The sequence below is a fragment of the Taudactylus pleione genome, unplaced genomic scaffold (genome assembly GCF_031769625.1).
Source record: "Taudactylus pleione unplaced genomic scaffold, aTauple2 ptg000278l, whole genome shotgun sequence".
Taxonomy (NCBI): Eukaryota; Metazoa; Chordata; class Amphibia; order Anura; family Myobatrachidae; genus Taudactylus; species Taudactylus pleione.
Genome location: NW_028284680.1, coordinates 580,300 through 607,079, shown reverse-complemented (window position 1 = coordinate 607,079; position 26,780 = coordinate 580,300). Strand labels below are relative to the sequence as shown.

The 26,780-nt window shown below is 46.7% G+C and overlaps 1 protein-coding gene across 1 annotated transcript in view; it reads left to right on the top strand.

The window, feature by feature from the left end:
* The window catches only part of LOC148513469 (uncharacterized), a 466,228-nt gene that overhangs the window by 64,143 nt on the left and 375,305 nt on the right, over nucleotides 1-26,780 (top strand). The window contains exons 25-29 of the mRNA XM_088481822.1: nucleotides 10,044-10,226; nucleotides 22,285-22,356; nucleotides 22,764-22,890; nucleotides 22,977-23,122; nucleotides 24,215-24,418. Of these exons, the coding sequence (XP_088337948.1) occupies nucleotides 10,044-10,226; nucleotides 22,285-22,356; nucleotides 22,764-22,890; nucleotides 22,977-23,122; nucleotides 24,215-24,418 (732 nt within the window). The remainder of the gene's footprint in view (nucleotides 1-10,043; nucleotides 10,227-22,284; nucleotides 22,357-22,763; nucleotides 22,891-22,976; nucleotides 23,123-24,214; nucleotides 24,419-26,780) is intronic.

Here is a 26,780-nt window from a genome sequence, read left to right as displayed (position 1 = left end):
ATTTGAAGTCGCCCCATCTGTGGGAAAAAATGGAAGCCATTATCCTTTGGTTTAAAATGGGGTTTGTTTTTAGGGGGGGCAAGGGTTTACTTACCGCCGTTTGACATCCCGGGCTAGACGGACATAATCACCCACCCTATTGAAAGCAACGGCTACCTCTTCCCACATTCTCCACTTCTGGCTTAGACTCATACTCCTGTCTGCCTGTGGCAGGATGTCCACACACTTCTGGATCAAAACCTCCATCTCCTTTCTTGTGAAATGTGGCTGCCTTTTTTTTTTGGCAGCTTTGGCCGGAATACTGGGCCCAGCAGCCTCTTCCATGTCATCCTCCTCACCTATTTGTGTAAATTTACAGAATTCACAAAATCACAACTTGCCTAATCTTATGTTTCAAATTAATCATTGATACAAAATGCATGAAAGACTTACCGCCTGACTCTTGGGCATTGTTTCCCTGGTCTGTCGCCATGTCTGAGGTCCAAACAAGAAATACACCAGAATTTGAATGTGTTTTCATGACGTATTTATACATGCGTCCTTATTTTGCGGCCGCATCATTGATTGTGCGGCCCTATGATCCCTCCTTAATTTGTGCTGGAAACGAAACACTATTTATGGCTTGGTGTGTCTCAAGTCGAGGTGGCGTTTTTTGATTGTTGGAGGTTATCTTGGCTGGAGTTTATTGATTGCGTAGAAAGGAGTTGGCGGTTGGAGATTCGTTTGTTGGTTAGATTTGCGTTTTTTTTTTCCGTTATCTTTGTTGGTTTATATTTTTGGGACCTCGTTTCTTGATTTGGTAAGTTTTGTGAAGTCTAACTTTTGTTCAATTGTTGTTTCATTGTGTTTCTTATTTTTTGTAATTTTTGGATCCATAATTTCTTCTATTTTAGATTTTGTTTATTTTCGACCCAAAAGACCTTTTGATTTTGACTCTTATATATTTGCTCTTGGTAAGTCCATTTTTTATCTTGTATTTGCAAACTAATTAGCGCATTTTTAGTAGTTACTCTTGTGACTTGTATTAGCGAACTAATTAGCGCATTTTTAGTAGTTACTCTTGTGACTTGTATTAGCGAACTAATTAGCGCATTTTTAGTAGTTACTCTTGTGACTTGTATTAGCGAACTAATTAGCGCATTTTTAGTAGTTACTCTTGTGACTTGTATTAGCGAACTAATTAGCGCATTTTTAACAGCTTAATAATCATTCTAACTTTTTGGTGGTTTCTCTTTCGCTTTTTGTGCCAACATTTCGACCCATTTTGATGTACTGTGTTAAATGTCGCTTTGCTGTTTTGCTAAATGGGTGTTTGGCATATTTTAACTTTGGTCTAGCACAAAATTTGTAAACAAAAATGCACAGAGTGAAATGTGTCAAGTAATTTTGGTGTTTATTTTCAGTTTGGACGTATCATGACAATACCCCGGCATGTAAGCAGCAATGGATGGTATCATCAAGCTAAGTTGTTTTAATATAGTTTTGGGGTGGGTCAAAAGCCTTACTTTGAAATCTTTGAATTTCAGGTTGATCTGGGGCGGATTGTTCTGGCCATGCTCCCGGAAGCTGACCAACCTCAATCTCGTCCCAGGCATAGGCATCGTAGGCATGCAAGGCCCCAGATATTTCGAACACGTGTCACCCTTTTTGGAATGCCCGATGATGAGGTTTTAAGACGCTACCGTCTACCTCCCAAAATCATCATAGACACTCTCTCATTAATAGAAAGTGATCTTGAGCGGCAAATTGACAGTCCAACAGCAATACCACCACTTACGCAATTTATGGCGGTGTTACATTTCTGTGCCTCAGGATCGTTTCAAACAATGGTGGGAATAGTGGCGGGCATCTCCCAATCCTCCTTTTCCCGGATCCTGAGGGCAGTGATGGAGGCACTTTTCAAGCACCTCCATCATGTTATTCAAATGCCTTTGGATATGGGTGCCCTTAGTGTGGCCAAGGCCAATTTTTACCAAATAGCTGCCTTCCCACACATCATAGGGGTTGTGGATGGTACTCACATACCACTTCAGCCTCCAGCCCGGCTGGAGGCCATATTTCGAAACAGGAAACACTATCACTCCCTGAATGTAATGGTGGTATGTGATGCCTCCCTCCAGATCCTGTCCCTGAATGCTAAATTACCCGGAAGTGCACATGACTCCTTCGTCATCCGGCAATCAGGGATATGGCACAAATTAACCAACCTACAAGCTGGTGATGCGTGGCTTCTGGGTAAGTGGAGACCTTTAGTACATAACAATGTTAAGCTTGATACACAGTGTTCCTGGTGTTGTCAATTCTTTTCCATAGGAGACAGTGGATATCCTTGCATGTCCTGGCTGCTCACTCCTTATTTGGCTCCCACACCAGGCCCACAAAGTGCATTTAATTCCGCACTTACAGCCACCAGGCAAGTGGTGGAGCGCTGTATCGGCCTTTTAAAAGGCCGATTCAGATGCCTCCACCGCTCTGGTGGCGAGCTCATGTATTTGCCGGATATGGTGCCGAAAATTGTGGTCCTGTGTGGGATATTTCACAACATCGCCATAAGGAGTGGTGTCCCAATGCAGCCAGAGGATGCCTTACCTGAGGATGGCCCCCCCGAGGTTGGTCGGAGGTCAGTATGTGGGGGGGCCATACGCGATGATGTGGTGGCCAGATTTTTTAGGTAAGTTTTAACAAAACAGTGTTTAAACCTAATGTGTTTGTGTTTGTTTGCGAACATCTAATTTTGTTTTCTTTTTTTCACCATCTTCGGTTTGTTCACATAATCTTTGGCACTACAACGCTCACTACTTCATGCTACCCTTACCAAACCTGGATCTGGTCATTTTGGGAATATATTCTGGAACCCATATTGCAACGCCATGTTTGTGGAATCATTTTGGCATGGTCCTTCCTCAACCAGTTCTTGATTTGTTTTTGTTTTTTGTTTTTTTATTGGGTATGTGTTGTATTTGAGATTATCACTGTGTGTTTTTTTTGTGAGTGACCACTTTGATTTCTCAGTTATGTTGTGAATAAATGTTTGGAGAGTTAAATGTTCTTCCTATTTTTGGATGTTACCAGCAAGTGTAACCAGGTTAACACACCTTACATTTGACTAAGGGGTAATCCAGTACTGACGCCAGTTGAGCAAAAATGAAATATGTTTTCAGGTTCCCAACCCACACCAAAAGGAAGCCTGTCCAATCATTTGGCTTTGTAAGATTCGCCTAAGCAGCTTGCACACCAACTAGGAACCTGTAAAATGTAGAAATATCTAATTGACACTACACACAAAAAGGGAAATGACATTGTTACTGTTATGTGTTTCTTGAGGGTGTTTTACATACAAATACAAAACCCAATCTAATTTTTAAAAAATGCAAAACCTTGCAGGAACAGTCTACTTATGTCAGGGTTAACTATCTTTGGTTTTGAAAAAACGAATGAGGCAGAACGTATATTAGAAATAAACAATTTATTTTGAAAAAGATAAAAACAAAAAAAAACTACTGCCGAAGGATGCCAGACAGCCGGTCAAGGGCCACAAGCACCCCAATTACATTTTGGCGCATGTGTGCCACACAATCTTCGACCTCTTGCCGACGCCTCTGTTCCTCTGTGGGTGAGAAAAGTGTGTGGATTAATCAAACAATAGGGAATCCACATTAAAAAAACAAAAACACAACAAAATCACTCCAAAACCAAAATTAAAAAAAAAGGGGTGCTGCAAAAATTACAAGGCCTATGTAGAAATACCCACAGGTGTGATATGTGTATGTTGAAATCAGCAGGAAGAGGTAAAGGCAAACTGCTAAATCACCAAAAAACAACCCAAAAATCACGAATAAAGGAACGACACATGATTACATACAAACAGTTTGTGGTTAAAAAAAACGCGAAAGAAAAACATACCGGTAGCCAAAACGGCAGATCCCGAAGTCCCTCCATCTTCATCCTCGGAGGAGCCTTCATTCCCCAAAGAACGGGGCGGGGTTATCACGGACTCCGGGGAGGGGGTAATTGGAAGAGGGGTGGTTGGAGGAGAGGGGAAAGGGGGACGGAGGGGAACGAGGCCCGACAGTTCCGGGAGAGGGTCTTTGAAGGCTTGGGAGGAGGGGGAATAGGGGAATTATTTGGGGTGGAGTGTTGGCTGGGGGTGGGTGAGAGTGGGCGGGACCGCCGTCTGGCCGGACGGTGACGGCGTAGTCTTGCCTGTCCCCCTAAAAGATGTCAAACAAATTGTGGTTAGTTTCTGGCCAAATCCTGGCCAAATAACATTTTAAAATCACCCTCGACCAACAAAAAACATGCAAATATGAGTAGAATGAATATATCAGAAATAGAGGGAAAACATGGTCATGCAGATATGAGGAGAATGAATAAATAGGACAGACATAAAAACATGCACACGCAGATATGATGAGAATGAAAAAATAGGACAGACATGAAAACATGCACACGCAGTTTGCCCCACAAAGACAAACATGAAAACCACAATACATAACACTTACTTTCCACTATCTGCATGCGAAAGCATGCCAGCAAGCGGGGCGTTCGCCGTTGCAGGTCAGACCACCTGCGCTCCAGCTGGCCGATGTTGCGGCGTGAGCCGAAGGAGCGCAGGCGGGCCCGTGCCTCCGCATACGCGGAACGCTTCTGCCGGTTGGTGATGGGTGGAGGCTGGCTGGTGATACGCCGATCCATCACCTCCGTTAGCACCAGCAGCTCGCGCCTGGTGAATGCGGAGGCTCTCATGATGGCATTGGAGTTTTTCATACAATTCATTTTTGATAAAGTGTGCCAAAAATTTCTGATTGGCTAATGTATCTTGGAAATTAACAGGAGCAATTTTATTGGTTAGTGTATGAGTCATGTGTTCGACAGGGCCAGAAATCTCTGGAGAGTTATGATAGGCTTGATGCAGTGACATGCGTAAGCAAATTTAAATAAAGAAATGAACCCCGGGAAATATGCGGGGATCCACAGCAATAGAACAATTGTTTCATTGTGGCTAACATGTTTTTTGAGCAATAAAAGCGAATGTTTAAGCCGTACGTATTCTGCGGGTAAACACAAACACGGACAAGAGTAAAGTTTCTTGCATTGTGTTGAAAAAAAAAACCCATTAAGCTAATTGATACATTGATTGGCATGATACGATTGATGGAGGTAGGCAGAATAAAGGAGCAGGTAATCGACATCTGACATGGCCACTTCCGGTTTATACTTGTGCGTGCGTTCCCTTCAAGCCATTTCGGGGATGTACGCTCGCTATTTCGCACGCTCGTTAGTTAGAGGAGGGGTCGTCTGAGTTTGGGGAGGATTTTTAGATGCGATCGAAAATACGAGCGAGCCCTTGAATTTAAATATTTTTGTACGTACGCCTAACGTACGTGCGCCCGCTTGCGAGTGGGTCTGAATGAGGGCCTATGTCACTTGTGATTTTGTGAGAGACCTGGAAAACATGCACTGTTTGGGGTCCTGAGGACCGAGTTTGAGAACCTGTACTATATTGTATACTATTGTGTAGCTGCTATATTGTATAGTCATGCATTTGGATCATTGCCTAAAGCAGTGTTTCCCAACTCCACTCCTCATGGCCCACTAACAGTGCAGGTTTTACAGATTTCCTCAGTATCACAAGTGAAATAATTAGCTCAACCTGTGGATCTTTCAAAATGTGTCAGCCAGTAATGACTACACCTGTGCACCAACTTGGAGATCTAGAAAACATGAACTGTTAGGAGTTCCTGAGGACTGAGTTGGGGAATACTGGTCTAAAGGGGAAATAATTGCTGAGTCAAACGGGTTGCGTTGTGGTGAATAGAGGGTTATGTCGTGGGGGAGTTCATTGCTGCATATTGGTGGGTTATCATCCGAAGGGTCCATTGCAGTTTGCGGCAGTGCCATGGCAGAGTGGCACTGCGCCCTGTGCTGACCCCACCCCCTGAACATGTGACATTATTATAAGGACGCTCTGGTCAGCACTTCCAGCAATGCTGGCTGCATAGTGCATTGCAGGCCACCCTTCAAGATAAATGCAGAGGCTGTGGAGCAGTGATGGTGCTGCCCCCAGTGCCCTGGGCTGTACCCTGGGGGACTGCACCACTTGCAACTCCTATTTATTGCCGTAGCTTGCAGTCAGGTGATATTAGCTGTATACGGAAAGATGGCCCCTACCCTAGTATAGTATATATAAATCCTGCCCTAGTATGGTATATATAAATCCTACCTTAGTATAGTATATACAAATCCTACCCTAGTATGGTGTATATATAAATCCTGCCCTAGTATGGTATATATACAAATCCTGCCCTAGTATAGTATATATATATCATGCCCTAGTATGGTATATATAAATCATGCCCTAGTATGGTGTATATATATATATATATATCATGCCCTAGTATAGTATATATATATCATGCCCTAGTATGGTATATATAAATCATGCCCTAGTATGGTATATATAAATCATGCCCTAGTATGGTATATACAAATCCTGCCCTAGTATGGTATATATAAATCCTGCCCTAGTATGGTATATATAAATCCTGCCCTAGTATGGTATAAAAATACTGCCCTAGTATAGTATATATATAAATCATGCCCTAGTATAGTATATATAACTCCTACCCTAGTATGGTATATATAAATCCTACCCTAGTATGGTATATATAAATCCTGCCTTAGTATGGTATATATAAATCATGCCCTAGTATGGTATATACAAATCCTGCACTAGTATGGTATATACAAATCCTGCCCTAGTATAGTATATATAGAGCCAGTCCTAGTATAGTATGTATAAATCCTGCCCTAGTATGGTGTATATATAAATCCTGCCCTAGTATGGTATATATATATAAATCCTGCCCTAGTATAGTATATATAAATCTTGCCTTAGTATGGTATATATAAATCCTGCCCTAGTATGGTATATAATATATAAATCCTGCCCTAGTTTGGTACATATAAATCCTGCCCCAGTATGGTATATATAAAACCTGCCCTAGTATGGTACATATAAATCCTGCCCCAGTATGGTATATATAAATCCTGCCCTAGTATGGTGTATATATAAATCCTGCCCTAGTATGGTATATATAAATCCTACCCTAGTATGGTATATATAAATCCTGCTCTAGTATGGTATATATAAATCCTGCCCTAGTATGGTATATATAAATCCTGCCCTAGTATGGTGTATATATAAATCCTGGCCTAGTATGGTGTATATATAAATCCTGCCCTAGTATGGTGTATATATAAATCCTGCCCTAGTATGGTGTATATATAAATCCTGCCCTAGTATGGTGTATATATAAATCCTGCCCTAGTATGGTGTATATATAAATCCTGCCCTAGTATGGTGTATATATAAATCCTGCCCTAGTATGGTATATATAAATCCTACCCTAGTATGGTATATATAAATCCTGCTCTAGTATGGTATATATAAATCCTGCCCTAGTATGGTATATATAAATCCTGCCCTAGTATGGTGTATATATAAATCCTGGCCTAGTATGGTGTATATATAAATCCTGCCCTAGTATGGTGTATATATAAATCCTGCCCTAGTATGGTGTATATATAAATCCTGCCCTAGTATGGTGTATATATAAATCCTGCCCTAGTATGGTATATATAAATCCTACCCTAGTATGGTATATATAAATCCTGCTCTAGTATGGTATATATAAATCCTGCCCTAGTATGGTATATATAAATCCTGCCCTAGTATGGTATATATAAATCCTGCCCTAGTATGGTATATATATATAAATCCTGTCCTAGTATAGTATATATAGAGCCTGTCCTAGTATAGTATATGAGAGCCTGTCCTAGTATAGTATATATAGAGCCTGCCCTAGTATAGTGTGTGTGTGTATATATATAGAGAGAGAGAGAGAGAGAGAGAGAGAGAGAGAGAGAGAGAGAGAGAGAGAGAGAGCCTGCCCTAGTATAGTATATATGGATCCTGCCCTAGTATAGTATATATGGATCCTGCCCTAGTATAGTATATATTGATCCTGCCCTAGTATGGTGTATATATAAATCCTGCCCTAGTATGGTGTGTATATATATAAATCCTGCCCTAGTATAGTATATATGGATCCTGCCCTAGTATGGTGTATATATAAATCCTGCCCTAGTATGGTATATATATAAATCCTGCCCTAGTATAGTATATACAGAGCCTGCCCTAGTATAGTATATATAGAGCCTGTCCTAGTATAGTATGTATAGAGCCTGCCCTAGTATAGTATATATAGAGCCTGCCCTAGTATAGTGTATGTATATATATATATATATATATATATAGAGAGAGAGAGAGAGAGCCTGCCCTAGTATAGTATTTATAGATTCTGCCCTAGTATAGTATATATAAATCCTGCCCTAGTATAGTATATTTAGATCCTGCCCTAGTATAGTATATATGGATCCTGCCTTAGTATAGTATATAGAAATACTGCCCTAGTATAGTATTTATAGATAATGCCCTAGTATAGTATATATGGATCCTGCCTTAGTATAGTATATAGATAATGCCCTAGTATAGTATTTATAGATAATGCCCTAGTATAGTATTTATAGATAATGCCCTAGTATAGTATATATGGATCCTGCCCTAGTATAGTATATATGGATCCTGCCCTAGTATAGTATATACAGAGCCTGCCCTAGTATAGTATATACAGAGCCTGTCCTAGTATAGTATATACAGAGCCTGCCCTAGTATAGTATATATAGAGCCTGTCCTAGTATAGTATATACAGAGCCTGCCCTAGTATAGTATATATGGATCCTGCCCTAGTATAGTATATACAGAGCCTGCCCTAGTATAGTATATATAGAGCCTGCCCTAGTATAGTATATACAGAGCCTGCCCTAGTATAGTATATATGGATCCTGCCCTAGTATAGTATATATAAATCCTGCCCTAGTATAGTATATACAGAGCCTGCCCTAGTATAGTATATATAGAGCCTGTCCTAGTATAGTATATACAGAGCCTGCCCTAGTATAGTATATAGAAATACTGCCCTAGTATAGTATATACAGAGCCTGCCCTAGTATAGTATATATGGATCCTGCCCTAGTATAGTATATATAAATCCTGCCCTAGTATAGTATATATAGAGCCTGCCTTAGTATAGTATTTATAGATAATGCCCTAGTATATATGGATCCTGCCCTAGTATAGTATATATAGAGCCTGCCCTAGTATAGTATATACAGAGCCTGCCCTAGTATAGTATATATAGAGCCTGTCCTAGTATAGTATATACAGAGCCTGCCCTAGTATAGTATATACAGAGCCTGCCCTAGTATAGTATATACAGAGCCTGTCCTAGTATAGTATATACAGAGCCTGCCCTAGTATAGTATATACAGAGCCTGTCCTAGTATAGTATATACAGAGCCTGCCCTAGTATAGTATATACAGAGCCTGTCCTAGTATAGTATATACAGAGCCTGCCCTAGTATAGTATATACAGAGCCTGTCCTAGTATAGTATATACAGAGCCTGCCCTAGTATAGTATATATAGAGCCTGTCCTAGTATAGTATATACAGAGCCTGCCCTAGTATAGTATATACAGAGCCTGTCCTAGTATAGTATATACAGAGCCTGTCCTAGTATAGTATATACAGAGCCTGTCCTAGTATAGTATATACAGAGCCTGTCCTAGTATAGTATATACAGAGCCTGTCCTAGTATAGTATATACAGAGCCTGTCCTAGTATAGTATATACAGAGCCTGTCCTAGTATAGTATATACAGAGCCTGTCCTAGTATAGTAGGGCAGGATCTATATATATATATATATATATATATATATATACTATACTAGGGCAGGATCTATATATAAAATATACACTACCCTACTGGGATATGGATGCAGATTTGTGTCTAAAAGCACTAAAAGTAGCATATCGTATAGTGACGGCAAGCGGTGCAATCCATAAAAGTGATGTTGGTAACAGATACAGGCACTACGTACCATGTGTAACCTTGCAATGTGACTTCCTTGTCGTGTCCAGGTCAGTCCGCGTGTAACACCTGTCCCACTGGCCATACGTGTCTCCATGGTGACGTCACCCCATGTTTAGCCGGACACTTCTGCCCTCCTGGCACAGATACCAGCCCGATTCCCTGTCCTCCAGGAACACACAATCCCACCCCACGTCTAACTAGAGCTGACGGATGCCGCCTCTGCCCACCAGGTAATAACCTTATGGACGCAGTAGAGATGGCTACAGCCTGAGGCTTACACAGTCGCTCTCACACAGAGGTCTTGGTTGGTTCTTATACACTTGAGCGTATAATTATAATTCCCAGCATAAGAATGAAGGTATCCTGGGGATCTGCCTCAGAACAGGTGCATGTGAGCCGGCCGAGGAACCTCCTGCCAGCCCCATAATAACACCGTTATTCAGCGTCATTCTTTGTCAGTCTGTACAATAAGTATAAAGCCCGGGGGAAATGAGAATGAAGGAACTTGCATTAAATGTACAGAACCCAAGAAGTTACAGGAAGGAGAATTCAGCACAGACTTAGCCAAAGCATAGTTATAAGTTATAACCTACAGTATAGCATATAACAAAACTAATAAAACAAAGTACAAAGCGGCTAGAACATTGTTTCCTGCATGCATTGGGTCGCATAGGAGCATCGTGCTGTCTGTGCAGCATTACTCTACTATCGTAGCTTTTGTGTCGTTCATTATCTTCAGATGCCGCCGCGGTTACAGGTAGCTGGGCGCACGTGGGGCGATTCAATGCATTGGCCCCGGTGTGCCATTGCGTGCAGCTTTGCAATTTCGTCTGAAGCTGAATCCGGCCCATAATCTGTGGTGAGCAGCGGCCTGAGCCAGTCACAGAGCTGTGACCATAAGTGCACAGTCTCCGCTGCCGTATAAGGGGTCAGGTCAGGGGTGAAGCTAGGCTGTCTGTCACCTGACAAACTCAGCTTGGCCCCACCATCCCTCATCCTTGCCCACCACAGAGCATATCAGTGACCACTATACAATGGAGCAGGAGCCTAATTCCTGTCAGTGTATGTAGTGTTGTCTGTGCTGGTCCTTAGGAGGGGGAGGAGCCTAATTCCTATCAGTGTATGTAGTGTTGTCTGTGCTGGTCCTTAGGAGGGGGAGGAGCCTAATTCCTGTTGGTGTATGTAGTGTTTGTGCTGGTCCTGAGGAGGGGGAGGAGCCTAATTCCTGTTGGTGTATGTAGTGTCTGTGCTGGTCCTGAGGAGAGGGAGGAGCCTAATTCCTGTTGGTGTATGTAGTGTTTGTGCTGGTCCTGAGGAGAGGGAGGAGCCTAATTCCTGTTGGTGTATGTAGTGTTGTCTGTGTTGGTCCTGTGGACGGGGAGGAACCTAATTCCTGTTGGTGTATGTAGTTTTTGTGCTGGTCCTGAGGAGAGGGAGGAGCCTAATTCCTATCAGTGTATGTAGTGTTGTCTGTGCTGGTCCTGAGGAGAGGGAGGAGCCTAATTCCTGTTGGTGTATGTAGTGTCTGTGCTGGTCCTGAGGAGAGGGAGGAGCCTAATTCCTGTTGGTGTATGTAGTGTTGTCTGTGCTGGTCCTGAGGAGGGGGAGGAGCCTAATTCCTGTTGGTGTATGTAGTGTTGTCTGTGCTGGTCCGGTGGAGGGGGAGGAGCCTAATTCCTGTAAGAGAATGTAGTGTTGTCTGTGCTGGCCCTGAGGAGAGGGAGGAGCCTAATTCCTATCAGTGTATGTAGGGTTGTCTGTGCTGGTCCTTAGGAGGGGGAGGAGCCTAATTCCTGTTGGTGTATGTAGTGTCTGTGCTGGTCCTGAGGAGAGGGAGGAGCCTAATTCCTGTTGGTGTATGTAGTGTTGTCTGTGTTGGTCCTGTGGACGGGGAGGAACCTAATTCCTGTTGGTGTATGTAGTTTTTGTGCTGGTCCTGAGGAGAGGGAGGAGCCTAATTCCTATCAGTGTATGTAGTGTTGTCTGTGCTGGTCCTGAGGAGGGGGAGGAGCCTAATTCCTGTTGGTGTATGTAGTGTTGTCTGTGCTGGTCCGGTGGAGGGGGAGGAGCCTAATTCCTGTAAGAGAATGTAGTGTTGTCTGTGCTGGCCCTGAGGAGAGGGAGGAGCCTAATTCCTGTTGGTGTATGTAGTGTTTGTGCTGGTCCTGAGGAGAGGGAGGAGCCTAATTCCTGTTGGTGTATGTAGTGTTGTCTGTGTTGGTCCTGTGGACGGGGAGGAACCTAATTCCTGTTGGTGTATGTAGTTTTTGTGCTGGTCCTGAGGAGAGGGAGGAGCCTAATTCCTATCAGTGTATGTAGGGTTGTCTGTGCTGGTCCTGAGGAGAGGGAGGAGCCTAATTCCTGTTGGTGTATGTAGTGTCTGTGCTGGTCCTGAGGAGAGGGAGGAGCCTAATTCCTGTTGGTGTATGTAGTGTTGTCTGTGCTGGTCCTGAGGAGGGGGAGGAGCCTAATTCCTGTTGGTGTATGTAGTGTTGTCTGTGCTGGTCCGGTGGAGGGGGAGGAGCCTAATTCCTGTAAGAGAATGTAGTGTTGTCTGTGCTGGCCCTGAGGAGAGGGAGGAGCCTAATTCCTATCAGTGTATGTAGGGTTGTCTGTGCTGGTCCTTAGGAGGGGGAGGAGCCTAATTCCTGTTGGTGTATGTAGTGTCTGTGCTGGTCCTGAGGAGAGGGAGGAGCCTAATTCCTGTTGGTGTATGTAGTGTTGTCTGTGCTGGTCCTGAGGAGGGGGAGGAGCCTAATTCCTGTTGGTGTATGTAGTGTTGTCTGTGCTGGAACGGTGGAGGGGGAGTAGCCTAATTCCTGTAAGAGAATGTAGTGTTGTCTGTGCTGGCCCTGAGGAGAGAGAGGAGCCTAATTCCTATCAGTGTATGTAGGGTTGTCTGTGCTGGTCCTTAGGAGGGGGAGGAGCCTAATTCCTGTTGGTGTATGTAGTGTCTGTGCTGGTCCTGAGGAGAGGGAGGAGCCTAATTCCTGTTGGTGTATGTAGTGTTGTCTCTGTTGGTCCTGTGGATGGGGAGGAACCTAATTCCTGTTGGTGTATGTAGTTTTTGTGCTGGTCCTGAGGAGAGGGAGGAGCCTAATTCCTATCAGTGTATGTAGTGTTGTCTGTGCTGGTCCTGAGGAGGGGGAGGAGCCTAATTCCTGTTGGTGTATGTAGTGTTGTCTGTGCTGGTCCGGTGGAGGGGGAGGAGCCTAATTCCTGTAAGAGAATGTAGTGTTGTCTGTGCTGGCCCTGAGGAGAGGGAGGAGCCTAATTCCTATCAGTGTATGTAGGGTCTGTGCTGGTCCTTAGGAGGGGGAGGAGCCTAATTCCTGTTGGTGTATGTAGTGTCTGTGCTGGTCCTGAGGAGAGGGAGGAGCCTAATTCCTGTTGGTGTATGTAGTGTTGTCTGTGCTGGTCCTGAGGAGGGGGAGGAGCCTAATTCCTGTTGGTGTATGTAGTGTTGTCTGTGCTGGTCCGGTGGAGGGGGAGGAGCCTAATTCCTGTTGGTGTATGTAGTGTTTGTGCTGGTCCTGAGGAGGGGGAGGAGCCTAATTCCTGTTGGTGTATGTAGTGTCTGTGCTGGTCCTGAGGAGAGGGAGGAGCCTAATTCCTGTTGGTGTATGTAGTGTTTGTGCTGGTCCTGAGGAGAGGGAGGAGCCTAATTCCTGTTGGTGTATGTAGTGTTGTCTGTGTTGGTCCTGTGGACGGGGAGGAACCTAATTCCTGTTGGTGTATGTAGTTTTTGTGCTGGCCCTGAGGAGAGGGAGGAGCCTAATTCCTATCAGTGTATGTAGGGTTGTCTGTGCTGGTACTTAGGAGGGGGAGGAGCCTAATTCCTGTTGGTGTATGTAGTGTCTGTGCTGGTCCTGAGGAGAGGGAGGAGCCTAATTCCTGTTGGTGTATGTAGTGTTGTCTGTGTTGGTCCTGTGGACGGGGAGGAACCTAATTCCTGTTGGTGTATGTAGTTTTTGTGCTGGTCCTGAGGAGAGGGAGGAGCCTAATTCCTATCAGTGTATGTAGGGTTGTCTGTGCTGGTCCTTAGGAGGGGGAGGAGCCTAATCCTGTTGGTGTATGTAGTGTCTGTGCTGGTCCTGAGGAGGGGGAGGAGCCTAATTCCTGTTGGTGTATGTAGTGTTGTCTGTGCTGGTCCGGTGGAGGGGGAGGAGCCTAATTCCTGTAAGAGAATGTAGTGTTGTCTGTGCAGGCCCTGAGGAGAAGGAGGAGCCTAATTCCTATCAGTGTATGTAGGGTTGTCTGTGCTGGTCCTTAGGAGGGGGAGGAGCCTAATTCCTGTTGGTGTATGTAGTGTTGTCTGTGCTGGTCCTGTGGAGAGGGAGGAGCCTAATTCCTGTCAGAGATGTAGTGTTGTCTGTGCTGGTCCTGAGGAGAGGGAGGAGCCTAATTCCTGTTGGTGTATGTAGTGTTTGTGCTGGTACTGAGGAGAGGGAGGAGCCTAATTCCTGTTGGTGTATGTAGTGTTGTCTGTGTTGGGCCTGAGGAGGGGGAGGAGCCTAATTCTTGTCAGAGAATGTAGTGTTGTCTGTGTTGGGCCTGGGGAGGGGGAGGAGCCTAATTCCTGTCAGTGTATACAGTGTGGTCAGTGCTGGGCCTGAGGAGGGGGAGGACACTAATTCCTGTCAGTGTATACAGTGTGGTCAGTGCTTGGCCTTGAGGTGGGGGAGGATACTAATTCCTGTCAGTGTATGTAGTGTGGTCAGTGTTGGGCCTGGGGAGGGGGAGGACACTAATTCCTGTCAGTGTATACAGTGTGGTCAGTGCTGGGCCTGAGGTGGGGGAGGATACTAATTCCTGTCAGTGTATGTAGTGTTGTCAGTATTGGGCCTGAGGAGGGGGAGGACACTAACTCCTGTCAGTGTATACAGTGTGGTCAGTGCTGGGCCTGAGGAGGGGGAGGACACTAATTCCTGTCAGTGAATACAGTGTGGTCAGTGCTGGGCCTGAGGAGGGGGAGGACACTAATTCCTGTCAGTGTATACAGTGTGGTCAGTGCTGGGCCTGAGGAGGGGGAGGACACTAATTCCTGTCAGTGAATACAGTGTGGTCAGTGCTGGGCCTGAGGAGGGGGAGGACACTAATTCCTGTCAGTGTATACAGTGTGGTCAGTGCTGGGCCTGAGGAGGGGGAGGACACTAATTCCTGTCAGTGTATACAGTGTGGTCAGTGCTGGGCCTGAGGAGGGGGAGGATACTAATTCCTGTCAGTGTATACAGTGTGGTCAGTGCTGGTCCTGAGGAGGGGGAGGACACTAATTCCTGTCAGTGTATACAGTGTGGTCAGTGCTGGTCCTGAGGAGGGGGAGGACACTAATTCCTGTCAGTGAATACAGTGTGGTCAGTGCTGGGCCTGAGGAGGGGGAGGACACTAATTCCTGTCAGTGTATACAGTGTGGTCAGTGCTGGGCCTGAGGAGGGGGAGGACACTAATTCCTGTCAGTGTATACAGTGTGGTCAGTGCTGGGCCTGAGGAGGGGGAGGATACTAATTCCTGTCAGTGTATACAGTGTGGTCAGTGCTGGGCCTGAGGAGGGGGAGGACACTAATTCCTGTCAGTGTATACAGTGTGGTCAGTGCTGGGCCTGAGGAGGGGGAGGACACTAATTCCTGTCAGTGTATACAGTGTGGTCAGTGCTGGGCCTGAGGAGGGGGAGGACACTAATTCCTGTCAGTGTATACAGTGTGGTCAGTGCTGGGCCTGAGGAGGGGGAGGATACTAATTCCTGTCAGTGTATGTAGTGTGGTCAGTATTGGGCCTGAAGTGGGGGAGGACACTAATTCCTGTCAGTGTATACAGTGTGGTCAGTGCTGGGCCTGAGGAGGGGGAGGACACTAATTCCTGTCAGTGTATACAGTGTGGTCAGTGCTGGGCCTGAGGAGGGGGAGGACACTAATTCCTGTCAGTGTATACAGTGTGGTCAGTGCTGGGCCTGAGGAGGGGGAGGACACTAATTCCTGTCAGTGTATACAGTGTGGTCAGTGCTGGGCCTGAGGAGGGGGAGGACACTAATTCCTGTCAGTGTATACAGTGTGGTCAGTGCTGGGCCTGAGGAGGGGGAGGACACTAATTCCTGTCAGTGTATACAGTGTGGTCAGTGATGGGCCTGAGGAGGGGGAGGACACTAATTCCTGTCAGTGAATACAGTGTGGTCAGTGCTGGGCCTGAGGAGGGGGAGGACACTAATTCCTGTCAGTGTATAAAGTGTGGTCAGTGCTGGGCCTGAGGAGGGGGAGGACACTAATTCCTGTCAGTGTATACAGTGTTGTCAGTATTGGGCCTGAAGTGGGGGAGGACACTAATTCCTGTCAGTGTATACAGTGTGGTCAGTGCTGGGCCTGAGGAGGGGGAGGATACTAATTCCTGTCAGTGTAGTCAGTGCTGGGCCTGAGGAGGGGGAGGACACTAATTCCTGTCAGTGTATACAGTGTGGTCAGTGCTGGGCCTGAGGAGGGGGAGGACACTAATTCCTGTCAGTGAATACAGTGTGGTCAGTGCTGGGCCTGAGGAGGGGGAGGACACTAATTCCTGTCAGTGTATACAGTGTGGTCAGTGCTGGGCCTGAGGAGGGGGAGGACACTAATTCCTGTCAGTGAATACAGTGTGGTCAGTGCTGGGCCTGAGGAGGGGGAGGACACTAATTCCTGTCAGTGTATACAGTGTGGTCAGTGCTGGGCCTGAGGAGGGGGAGGACACTAATTCCTGTCAGTGTATACAGTGTGGTCAGTGCTGGGCCTGAGGAGGGGGAGGATACTAATTCCTGTCAGTGTATACAGTGTGGTCAGTGCTGGTCCTGAGGAGGGGGAGGACACTAATTCCTGTCAGTGTATACAGTGTGGTCAGTGCTGGTCCTGAGGAGGGGGAGGACACTAATTCCTGTCAGTGAATACAGTGTGGTCAGTGCTGGGCCTGAGGAGGGGGAGGACACTAATTCCTGTCAGTGTATACAGTGTGGTCAGTGCTGGGCCTGAGGAGGGGGAGGACACTAATTCCTGTCAGTGTATACAGTGTGGTCAGTGCTGGGCCTGAGGAGGGGGAGGATACTAATTCCTGTCAGTGTATACAGTGTGGTCAGTGCTGGGCCTGAGGAGGGGGAGGACACTAATTCCTGTCAGTGTATACAGTGTGGTCAGTGCTGGGCCTGAGGAGGGGGAGGACACTAATTCCTGTCAGTGTATACAGTGTGGTCAGTGCTGGGCCTGAGGAGGGGGAGGACACTAATTCCTGTCAGTGTATACAGTGTGGTCAGTGCTGGGCCTGAGGAGGGGGAGGATACTAATTCCTGTCAGTGTATGTAGTGTGGTCAGTATTGGGCCTGAAGTGGGGGAGGACACTAATTCCTGTCAGTGTATACAGTGTGGTCAGTGCTGGGCCTGAGGAGGGGGAGGACACTAATTCCTGTCAGTGTATACAGTGTGGTCAGTGCTGGGCCTGAGGAGGGGGAGGACACTAATTCCTGTCAGTGTATACAGTGTGGTCAGTGCTGGTCCTGAGGAGGGGGAGGACACTAATTCCTGTCAGTGTATACAGTGTGGTCAGTGCTGGGCCTGAGGAGGGGGAGGATACTAATTCCTGTCAGTGTATACAGTGTGGTCAGTGCTGGTCCTGAGGAGGGGGAGGACACTAATTCCTGTCAGTGTATACAGTGTGGTCAGTGCTGGTCCTGAGGAGGGGGAGGACACTAATTCCTGTCAGTGAATACAGTGTGGTCAGTGCTGGGCCTGAGGAGGGGGAGGACACTAATTCCTGTCAGTGTATACAGTGTGGTCAGTGCTGGGCCTGAGGAGGGGGAGGACACTAATTCCTGTCAGTGTATACAGTGTGGTCAGTGCTGGGCCTGAGGAGGGGGAGGATACTAATTCCTGTCAGTGTATACAGTGTGGTCAGTGCTGGGCCTGAGGAGGGGGAGGACACTAATTCCTGTCAGTGTATACAGTGTGGTCAGTGCTGGGCCTGAGGAGGGGGAGGACACTAATTCCTGTCAGTGTATACAGTGTGGTCAGTGCTGGGCCTGAGGAGGGGGAGGACACTAATTCCTGTCAGTGTATACAGTGTGGTCAGTGCTGGGCCTGAGGAGGGGGAGGATACTAATTCCTGTCAGTGTATGTAGTGTGGTCAGTATTGGGCCTGAAGTGGGGGAGGACACTAATTCCTGTCAGTGTATACAGTGTGGTCAGTGCTGGGCCTGAGGAGGGGGAGGACACTAATTCCTGTCAGTGTATACAGTGTGGTCAGTGCTGGGCCTGAGGAGGGGGAGGACACTAATTCCTGTCAGTGTATACAGTGTGGTCAGTGCTGGGCCTGAGGAGGGGGAGGACACTAATTCCTGTCAGTGTATACAGTGTGGTCAGTGCTGGGCCTGAGGAGGGGGAGGACACTAATTCCTGTCAGTGTATACAGTGTGGTCAGTGCTGGGCCTGAGGAGGGGGAGGACACTAATTCCTGTCAGTGTATACAGTGTGGTCAGTGATGGGCCTGAGGAGGGGGAGGACACTAATTCCTGTCAGTGAATACAGTGTGGTCAGTGCTGGGCCTGAGGAGGGGGAGGACACTAATTCCTGTCAGTGTATACAGTGTGGTCAGTGCTGGGCCTGAGGAGGGGGAGGACACTAATTCCTGTCAGTGTATACAGTGTGGTCAGTGCTGGGCCTGAGGAGGGGGAGGATACTAATTCCTGTCAGTGTATACAGTGTGGTCAGTGCTGGGCCTGAGGAGGGGGAGGACACTAATTCCTGTCAGTGTATACAGTGTGGTCAGTGCTGGGCCTGAGGAGGGGGAGGACACTAATTCCTGTCAGTGTATACAGTGTGGTCAGTGCTGGTCCTGAGGAGGGGGAGGACACTAATTCCTGTCAGTGTATACAGTGTGGTCAGTGCTGGGCCTGAGGAGGGGGACGACACTAATTCCTGTCAGTGTATACAGTGTGGTCTGTGCTGGTCCTGAGGAGGGGGAGGACACTAATTCCTGTCAGTGTATACAGTGTGGTCAGTGCCAGGCCAGAGGAGGGGGAGGACACTAATTCCTGTCAGTGTATACAGTGTGGTCAGTGCTGGGCCTGAGGAGGGGGAGGATACTAATTCCTGTCAGTGTATGTAGTGTTGTCAGTATTGGGCCTGAAGTGGGGGAGGACACTAATTCCTGTCAGTGTATACAGTGTGGTCAGTGCTGGGCCTGAGGAGGGGGAGGACACTAATTCCTGTCAGTGTATACAGTGTGGTCAGTGCTGGGCCTGAGGAGGGGGAGGACACTAATTCCTGTCAGTGTATACAGTGTGGTCAGTGCTGGGCCTGAGGAGGGGGAGGACACTAATTCCTGTCAGTGTATACAGTGTGGTCAGTGCTGGGCCTGAGGAGGGGGAGGACACTAATTCCTGTCAGTGTATACAGTGTGGTCAGTGCCAGGCCTGAGGAGGGGGAGGACACTAATTCCTGTCAGTGTATACAGTGTGGTCAGTGCTGGGCCTGAGGAGGGGGAGGACACTAATTCCTGTCAGTGTATACAGTGTGGTCAGTGCTGGGCCTGAGGAGGGGGAGGATACTAATTCCTGTCAGTGTATGTAGTGTTGTCAGTATTGGGCCTGAAGTGGGGGAGGACACTAATTCCTGTCAGTGTATACAGTGTGGTCAGTGCTGGGCCTGAGGAGGGGGAGGACACTAATTCCTGTCAGTGTATACAGTGTGGTCAGTGCTGGGCCTGAGGAGGGGGAGGACACTAATTCCTGTCAGTGTATACAGTGTGGTCAGTGCTGGGCCTGAGGATGGGGAGGACACTAATTCCTGTCAGTGTATACAGTGTGGTCAGTGCTGGGCCTGAGGAGGGGGAGGATACTAATTCCTGTCAGTGTATGTAGTGTTGTCAGTATTGGGCCTGAATTGGGGGAGGACACTAATTCCTGTCAGTGTATACAGTGTGGTCAGTGCTGGGCCTGAGGAGGGGGAGGACACTAATTCCTGTCAGTGTATACAGTGTGGTCAGTGCTGGGCCTGAGGAGGGGGAGGACACTAATTCCTGTCAGTGTATACAGTGTGGTCAGTGCTGGGCCTGAGGAGGGGGAGGACACTAATTCCTGTCAGTGTATACAGTGTGGTCAGTGCTGGGCCTGAGGAGGGGGAGGACACTAATTCCTGTCAGTGTATACAGTGTGGTCAGTGCTGGGCCTGAGGAGGGGGAGGACACTAATTCCTGTCAGTGTATACAGTGTGGTCAGTGCTGGGCCTGAGGAGGGGGAGGATACTAATTCCTGTCAGTGTATGTAGTGTTGTCAGTATTGGGCCTGAAGTGGGGGAGGACACTAATTCCTGTCAGTGTATACAGTGTGGTCAGTGCTGGGCCTGAGGAGGGGTAGGACACTAATTCCTGTCAGTGTATACAGTGTGGTCAGTGCTGGGCCTGAGGAGGGGGAGGACACTAATTCCTGTCAGTGTATACAGTGTGGTCAGTGCTGGGCCTGAGGAGGGGGAGGACACTAATTCCTGTCAGTGTATACAGTGTGGTCAGTGCTGGGCCTGAGGAGGGGGAGGACACTAATTCCTGTCAGTGTATACAGTGTGGTCAGTGCTGGGCCTGAGGAGGGGGAGGATACTAATTCCTGTCAGTTTATACTGTGTAGTCAGTGCCAGGCCTGAGGAGGGGGGGAGACTAATTCCTGTCAGAGTGTGTAGTGTAGCCAGTGCTGGCCCTTCTCATCACATAATTGGGTAGATATATTATATGACGATATGGGGATTAAGTGGTATCAGTGTACATTATGTGCGCTGCTACTGCTTCTCCCCCATGTATTATTGAGGGGCTGGGCGTAAATGACAGGGGCGCTATGCTCCCCTGTCATTATCAGCGCTTCTATCTACAATATAGCAACGCTGATAAGTTGGGCAATGTATGAATGGTCAGTTCGCCTGACCTTTCCGACAGCTGCAGCTGGCGTTACCCTACCACCACAGCAGGGATAACACTGTCGCGGCTGTCGGCGCCTGGGGCTGCACTAAGGATGGCCATCAGTTATCGATTATTCAAAATCATCGATGGTTTATGCCTGATTTTGAATGCTTTTACCATCGATGGCAAAGAGCCAATGGTTTTTAGCCATCGATGGATAGGTTGAAGCTGATGGGGGTTTTTTTTTTTTTTTTTTTAATCTGGACGGGATGGAGTTTAGCTCCACCCCCTGGCGTACTAAGCCATGCCCCCTGCTGAGACTGGGATCTCTCTCATGTCTCCTATCTTCTAGCCCTTCATACATAACTAGGAAACTTAATTCTGCCTGAAAGATGAAGCAACAGCCATTTCCGCAGGTTTTTAGTACAGAATTAGTTTAGTAAATAGGCCCCAAGTCACTTCCAGTACATCCCCAGCCATCACTGTACTGTATGTCTGTAAGGGCCACAATTCATTACGAAAATTAAACCGTTTCAGAACTAGAAACCTCTTCCTGTGTCATCTGTGGGCATTTGTAACTTAATTAAAATAAAGAGCTTTCCACGATTAATGCATCCTATACAAATGCTGTCTGTTCTATTCACTAAACAAGATTGAAGGTTCTTAATTAGCTTTTAAAACATGTATCTGGTTTAATACACACTAAGAGCATCAGAATCACGGTTACAGTACATCAAACACTGGTCCTGGAGGAGTTAATCTTCCACATATTAGGATGGATAGTTTGGGAGCGATCTGTAGATAGACTGTTGGATAAGCAATACAAATGTGTATTTAGTACATGGAGGTATATAGCTTATATCATGGTACAATTTGGTGATATTATCAGGCAGAATTTCCCATCTGTGTGAACAGTCATTAGACACCCTTTACATAATCCTCAAAGAGGCCGCATAATACCCTTAATCTCCTGAATAAATTACAACAAAACATGTAATCACAGAAAACAGCCATCAGTGATAACTTACAGTATCAGCAGTAAGTAAACACTTGTTACATCGCGGGACCAAACAGACCTGACAATATAGCCGGGACGAGCAGGGGGCTGCAGGTTTGGCTCAGGGGGTCCTAGGGTCGCTTAATGCCCATTATTGTGTTATACAATTTATTGCTACATATGTAATTACATGACATCTTCATTTTTATTCAAATTATACACATTGTATTTTTATGCTTGTTTGCAAAGACGGAATCTTCCATTCCTAGGACATTTATTTAATGCCTGAGACCGTCCCTGGTAGCTATAGACAGCATGTGCGCTATCTGCAGTAATTCCGCCTGCTGTATGAGCTTAGCTGATGTGGTGCTTTGGAGGTTATGCTAACTTTTCCCTCTCAGGTATGTTTTGCAGAGACTGGGGCTCCCCAGCAGTGAGTGGTCCTTGTGATGCTGGATTTTTCTGCACAGCAGGTACGAAAACAGCTAAAAAACAATAATAAATTCCTCCTATCATTCTATACGAGCATTGTATATGCTTTATACTGTATATTATGTAATCCATTCCACACTGCCACCCTAATATGTGCAGCCATTACAGTGTCATCAACTGTGATCTGTAGATAATGACTGTTCTTTGCAATGCAGGAACAACACTGTTCCCCACCACCTGCATCCATCCAGTATGGTGCCTGCGGGCACATTGTACCAGCTATACTGACACCAGCTGGCAACACACCAACACTGTCCTCCAGTGGACTGTTCTGAGAATGCAGCCGAATGCAGCCTCTTTCATGTCCAGTTCCTAGTGCACTCTGAATAATGCAGCTCTATGGTTTGTGTCTGAATATTGTAATATTGTTATTGGCTTGTTTTGTCAGGGTCCCTTGTTCCCAACCCTGCTGGTAATGGGAATGAAAGTTTCGGAGGTCCTTGCCCAGTTGGTCATTTCTGTCCCGCAGGTACGGGACGACCGCTGCCGTGTCCACATGGTACTTTCTCAGACAGGTGAGCATTGTCATAGCACCGTGTATTGTGTGTTGTCAGCCCCTGGTGTGACTGTGACGGTCATACTGTAACCATTGTTCTAATAGGTTGTATCTGAGCCTGGAATCCCAGTGTACGTCCTGCCCCGCTGGCCACTACTGCAGCTCAGTCGCTCTTACTGCCCCTACCGGACTCTGCCTGGCGGGATATTATTGCACCATGGGAATCGCCGGAGCTGCCCCTGCTGGAGAGTGTAAGCACTAGCCTGGTTTACTGTAGTAATCTTTAAACCTTTTCCATGACAATGTTATACTGGCACAAATGACATGAACTTCCAATTTACAGTGTTACACACACAATAATTTGCAGCCACTGAATATTGTGCCCACCCAATGTTTTCAGACCCCTTCCTGGCAAAGCACTGGGGTATCTGTGGGATGACGAATGTGCCGTACACTATACTACATGAACAGTCTTTCCTCCTGTATTTGTTACATATAGGGCCTTGTAGACGCAGACACAGGTGCAGTTCTGATGTGCGAGCCCGTATTTTTAAAGTGGCAATAAAACCAACCTGATTTTCACTTTTTCAATTATTGCCACTTTAAAAGTGCGGGCATTCTCATTGGAACTGTGGGCCTGATTCAGAGCCGCTCGTAAGCGGCCGCTCGTTCGCTCCGAGCGATGTTCGCACATCTGCGCATGCGTATGGGTCATAATGCGCATGCGCCAACCAGTCATTGCGTTCGGAAATCGTGCGCTCACAAAATAGTGAGTGCCTGCTAATTTGAGTGACAGGATGAGACGTTTGTGGGTGGTAACAGGGGAAGGTGCTTGAAAACGGGGAGTGGAGATCCGAACGCAGGCGTGCCAAAAGGTCAAAACGGGCGTTTTAAGGGTGTGCATAATTAACAAAGCAGCGTCATCGTCCACGTCACTTGGTTGAAAATCCAACCACAAGCACTGCGAGCAGTTCAGACGCCTTTCGATGTACTCGATTAATCTAATAAATAGCAGAGATGACGTATGATGCGAACGACCAGGGGGCGTCTTTATAAAATAGCGAGCGTATGTTTCGTTCGCTCGCTCGCTCAGACGTAGAGGCATCAACAGACCGCAAAGAGCGAGCGCTCAATTTAAATAGCCAGCCCCTTTTTCTGAACGACCGTTTGCAAATAGCGTCCGGCTCTGAATCATACCCTGTGCCCGTACCTGCTTTGTACAGGCTACACATGAGGCCCATGGATTATGTGATTAGGTTCCCCTGTATAGACAGAATTGTAAATGAATTGAAATACATTGAGAATGCTAAAATGTACTGGTCTACTGATTGTGTTCCAACCAGCATTTACAGGAGAAGGAGGGATTTGCCCACGGGGGCATTATTGCCCTGCAGGGAGTCCACATCCATACGCCTGCCCTTCAGGGACATATAATAACCACACGCACCAATCGGACTGCTTGCCGTGCCCCGCCGGATATTACTGTGCAGGGAATACAAGTGATTATTCTGCATTTCCGTGTCCGGCTGGATTTTACTGCCCTAAAGGTAAAAGACAAAATATTTCCATTCATTCTACATTCATGGGCTGAGTGTGACTGTGAGCCTGTAAGAGAGTGGAATAACCAATAAGGAAGGGCTGAACAGAAACAATATTTTGTTGTTTAGATGAACTAAGGAAAGTCTGATATTTTAGTTGTTTCTTGGTAAATCACCCAAGTCGGTATGCTGTGTTCCTGTGCCACGGTGCATATACTTTATGTATATAATAAGCGAGAAAGTGTGTGTCTGTCTCTTTGTCCTTTATGTATGGCCAGAGTTCTGTACCGAGGTGGTGGTGTAGTTTGACCAGGATTAGGTTTTTGCGCAGGTTTGAACTTCGTCAGGACCACACTCTGTCACACAATCCCATAAAACCGGGAACACACACTGTCACACTCTACTCTTCCAAAGTGCTGTGTTATATCACTTTTCCAACAGCCGCATACATGAAATACAGAGTTAGTCAGTCCTCTGTGTGTGCATGATAAACGTTGACATTAAACCGTTGCATTATGGCATTTCACTCACCGTCTCATCTTACAGCAGCCACCCCGGGCCTCTTAGCAGAGTGCCTGGCAGGCTAATGAGCAGCTCAGCACTCGATACATTCAGACTGTGGTAATCGCCTAATCAATCCACAATCTTTGATTCTGGCAAAGCTTAACATTAGGAGATTACAAAAGGCAGGAGAGATCGATTGCAGCCACACAGTGCCACTGCGGTTCGGCCCCCTTCTATCCGGGAATGGGACTATAGTCCCGGCAGTCCCCCCCTTATGGCAGCCTTGCTAGACATGGTCTTCAATGTTGGTCTGCAGAGTGAATTAAAGGGGTGATTCAGCTGCGGACGCAGTGACAGGGACCACGTAGATTCCATGCACCTGACCTGTACTGCGCATGTGCAGTACAGATCTGCTATTCCGCACACGGTCCGGTAGCAGACTCAGTGATTGTTAGTCTACTTTTTTTTCTGGGCGGGATGGGACGTTGACTGCCTCAGTTTCCCAAAACAGTCATCTGTCGCCGCCGTTGGGGTGGATTGGAGAGGCCAGGATTTCCGTCAGCTGGCGGAGGATTCCTGGCCTCTATTACTCATCTGCTGCGGCCGGCTCATGCGACCCCATGGTCACTAAGCAGTGGAAGGGATTGCAGATATGATCCAGTGCTGCTATCTGTGATGTACTGGGGGTCCGGGGAAATATCTTCAGTGGAATATCGAGTGGCATTGGGCATGGTACAAATCAGGAGATTCCTCCATGTCAGCCTGAATGTGTACAATGGTATGTGTTATACTGAATGCTTGCCAACATTTAGAACTGGCACATACTGTACATATAAAAAAGGTAACACCGATCTATAAATGTTTAATCTTCAAATATTTAAACCCGGATGGATCCTCGCAGTAACCATAGCAAAGCACACGGGAGAGTATTGTAGTACAAGGCAGAGTGCGATATTCTCCTCTCGGCATGCACTGTTCCTGTGCATAATTCTAATTGCTAAATATTTTATTTAAATGATCTCCTGTAATAAAATAAATGAAAAAATCACATAACAATAAAACTGAACAACTATCAGGAACATAAAAGCCTTAAATATTTAATGTATGTATTGAATAATAATCCCAGGGAGTGATAATGTGCAGGATTTTAAATAAGGAAAAGTAGGCATTTAAAGTAGAGATGGGTAGAACTGACTTGGGGCAAATGCCTGCTGCACTCCGGTGTGCGCTGAGTGATTGCCAGGGCTCCCTCACAATGTCCCTGACTCACAGAGAGGCAGCTGGTGTGGCCATTATAAGAATGCAGCGATCACTGTGACAGGAACCAGTGACATCGCTGGGGCACTTTAGGACCAAGTAGACTTCACCAGTATAAAAGCGCTCTGCATCTTAAGTTGTGCTGGACGCATCTACCTTCCTCCAGGATGCATGGGACTATGTAATATGAGGTAATTTGCATAGAAGCAAAAGTTTTAGTCAGCTGATGGGAGCGCATTAAATGAGGGTGCTCCTTACTAACTGTGGTGTAGGTGCGCCGGTGCTTATAGTCTTATTGACTGTGGAGTAGGTGCCTTGGTGCTCATAGTATTACTGACTGTGGAGTAGTTGCGCCGGTGCTCATAGTATTACTGACTGTGGAGTAGGTGCGCCGGTGCTCATAGTCTTACTGACTGTGGAGTAGGTGCACCGGTGCTCATAGTCTTACTGACTGTGGAGTAGGTGCGCGGGTGCTCATAGTCTTACTGACTGTGGAGTAGTTGCGCCGGTGCTCATAGTCTTACTGACTGTGGTGTAGGTGCGCCGGTGCTCATAGTCTTACTGACTGTGGAGTAGGTGCCTTGGTGCTCATAGTATTACTGACTGTGGA